Source organism: Eimeria mitis, genomic scaffold, assembly GCF_000499745.2.
Source record: "Eimeria mitis Houghton genomic scaffold, Emh_scaff1322, whole genome shotgun sequence".
Classification (NCBI taxonomy): domain Eukaryota; phylum Apicomplexa; class Conoidasida; order Eucoccidiorida; family Eimeriidae; genus Eimeria; species Eimeria mitis.
The window spans coordinates 4,769-6,310 of NW_013568758.1; the positions used below are offsets into that span (position 1 = coordinate 4,769).

A 1,542-nucleotide genomic window follows, 5' to 3' on the forward strand; every position below is an offset into this window, starting at 1 on the left:
TTGTTGCTGAAAATATATTTACTTATGGTTCGTATACGAGGGTTTAGGGTTTAGGGTTTTAGGGTTTAGGGTTTAGGGTTTAGGGTGACTGCTTGCCTTGTAGCCGAAAATATATTTACATATTTTTAGGGTTTAGGGTTTAGGGCTTAGGGTTTGCAATAGGTGTACGGCAACGACTTCTGCTGCCGCTGCTGCTGCTGCTGCTGTTGCTGCTGCTGCTGCTGCTGCTGCTGCAGGCTGTTTGCTGCAGTTCCCGCGGAGTTTGGAGGACCTGAGTAAGAACTGGCCCGTCCTCTGCTGCTTCCTGCTTGTGAGCGAGTCTAGGGTTTAGGGTTTAGGGTTTAGAGGGTTTAGGGTTAGGCGGTTGGGGGTTGGGGTTTAGCTGCCACATTTAGGGTTTAGGCTTTAGGGTTTAAGGTGCAGCAGCAGCAACAGCAGCAGCAGCAGCAGCAGCACCACAGCAGCAGCACGAGCTGCAGCAGAAGCTGTAGCAACAGCAACAGCAGCAGCAGCAGCAAAAAAAAGCAGCAGCAACACCACCACCACAACCAGCAGCAGCAGCAGCAGCAGCAGCAGCAGCACCAAACAAAAACCAAAAACAACAACAGCACCAAACCAGCAGCAGCACATATAAATAAACAAACAAACAAATAAATAAATAAATAAAATAAATAAATAAATAAATAAATAAATATATATGTTATGTTGCAGATGCATTTATGTATAGTTGGAGCATATATAATAGAGAGATTTGTTGCTGCTGCTTCTCTTCGGGTGTATGATTACTTTGTTGCTGCTCTCGTGCTGCTGAATATATCTGTTTGCTTCTTTATGCCTTTTCTTACTGTACTCAACTATCAACCTGAACCAGGTCAGTTGCTGCTGCTGCTGCTGCTGCTGCTGCTGCTGCTGGTGCTGCTGCTGATGGTGGTGGTGGTGCTGGTGATGGTGGTGGTGGTGGTGCTGCTGCTGATGGTGGTGGTGCTGCTGATGGTGCTGGTGATGGTGGTGGTGCTGCTGCTGGTGCTGCTGATGATGATGATGCTGGTGCTGCTGGTGGTGGTGGTGCTGCTGCTGGTGCTGCTGCTGATGCTGCTGGTGATGCTGCTGATGCTGCGGGTGCTGCTGCTGGTGCTGCTGCTGATGCTGCTGGTGCTGCTGCTGCTGATGCTGCTGCTGATGATGATGCTGCTGCTGCTGGTGCTGGTGATCCTGCTCAAGCTGGTTGTGGTGGCTGTTGCTGCTGTTGCTGCTGCTGCTGCTGCTGTTTCCGCTTATTGCTGCTGTTATACACCCAGCCGTCCGCACTAGCTACACCGCAGACAGCAACAGCAACATCAGCAGCACCATCAGCAGCAGCAGCAACAGCAGCAGCAGCAGCAGCAGCAGTTGTTGCTGCTGTGTTTTTTTGTGCTGCAGTTGCGGGTTTGCTGCTGCTGGCTTTTTCTATTGTCTGGTGCTTCAAACTTTTGTCGCTACACCATACCTGCCTAGACACCCGAAGAGCAATGCTGTAAGCAGCAGCAGCAGCAGCAGCAGCAG

The 1,542-nt window shown here is 50.5% G+C and overlaps 1 protein-coding gene across 1 annotated transcript in view; it reads right to left on the reverse strand.

Moving 5' to 3' along the window:
* Positions 1–146: 146 nt before the first annotated feature.
* EMH_0034630 (uncharacterized protein) overlaps positions 147–1,542 on the reverse strand; it is a gene marked incomplete at both ends in the record, with an annotated part of 3,150 nt that continues 1,754 nt past the window's right edge. Inside the window, 2 exons of the mRNA XM_013494891.1 lie at positions 147–271; positions 846–1,283. Coding sequence (XP_013350345.1) covers positions 147–271; positions 846–1,283 — 563 coding nt within the window. The remainder of the gene's footprint in view (positions 272–845; positions 1,284–1,542) is intronic.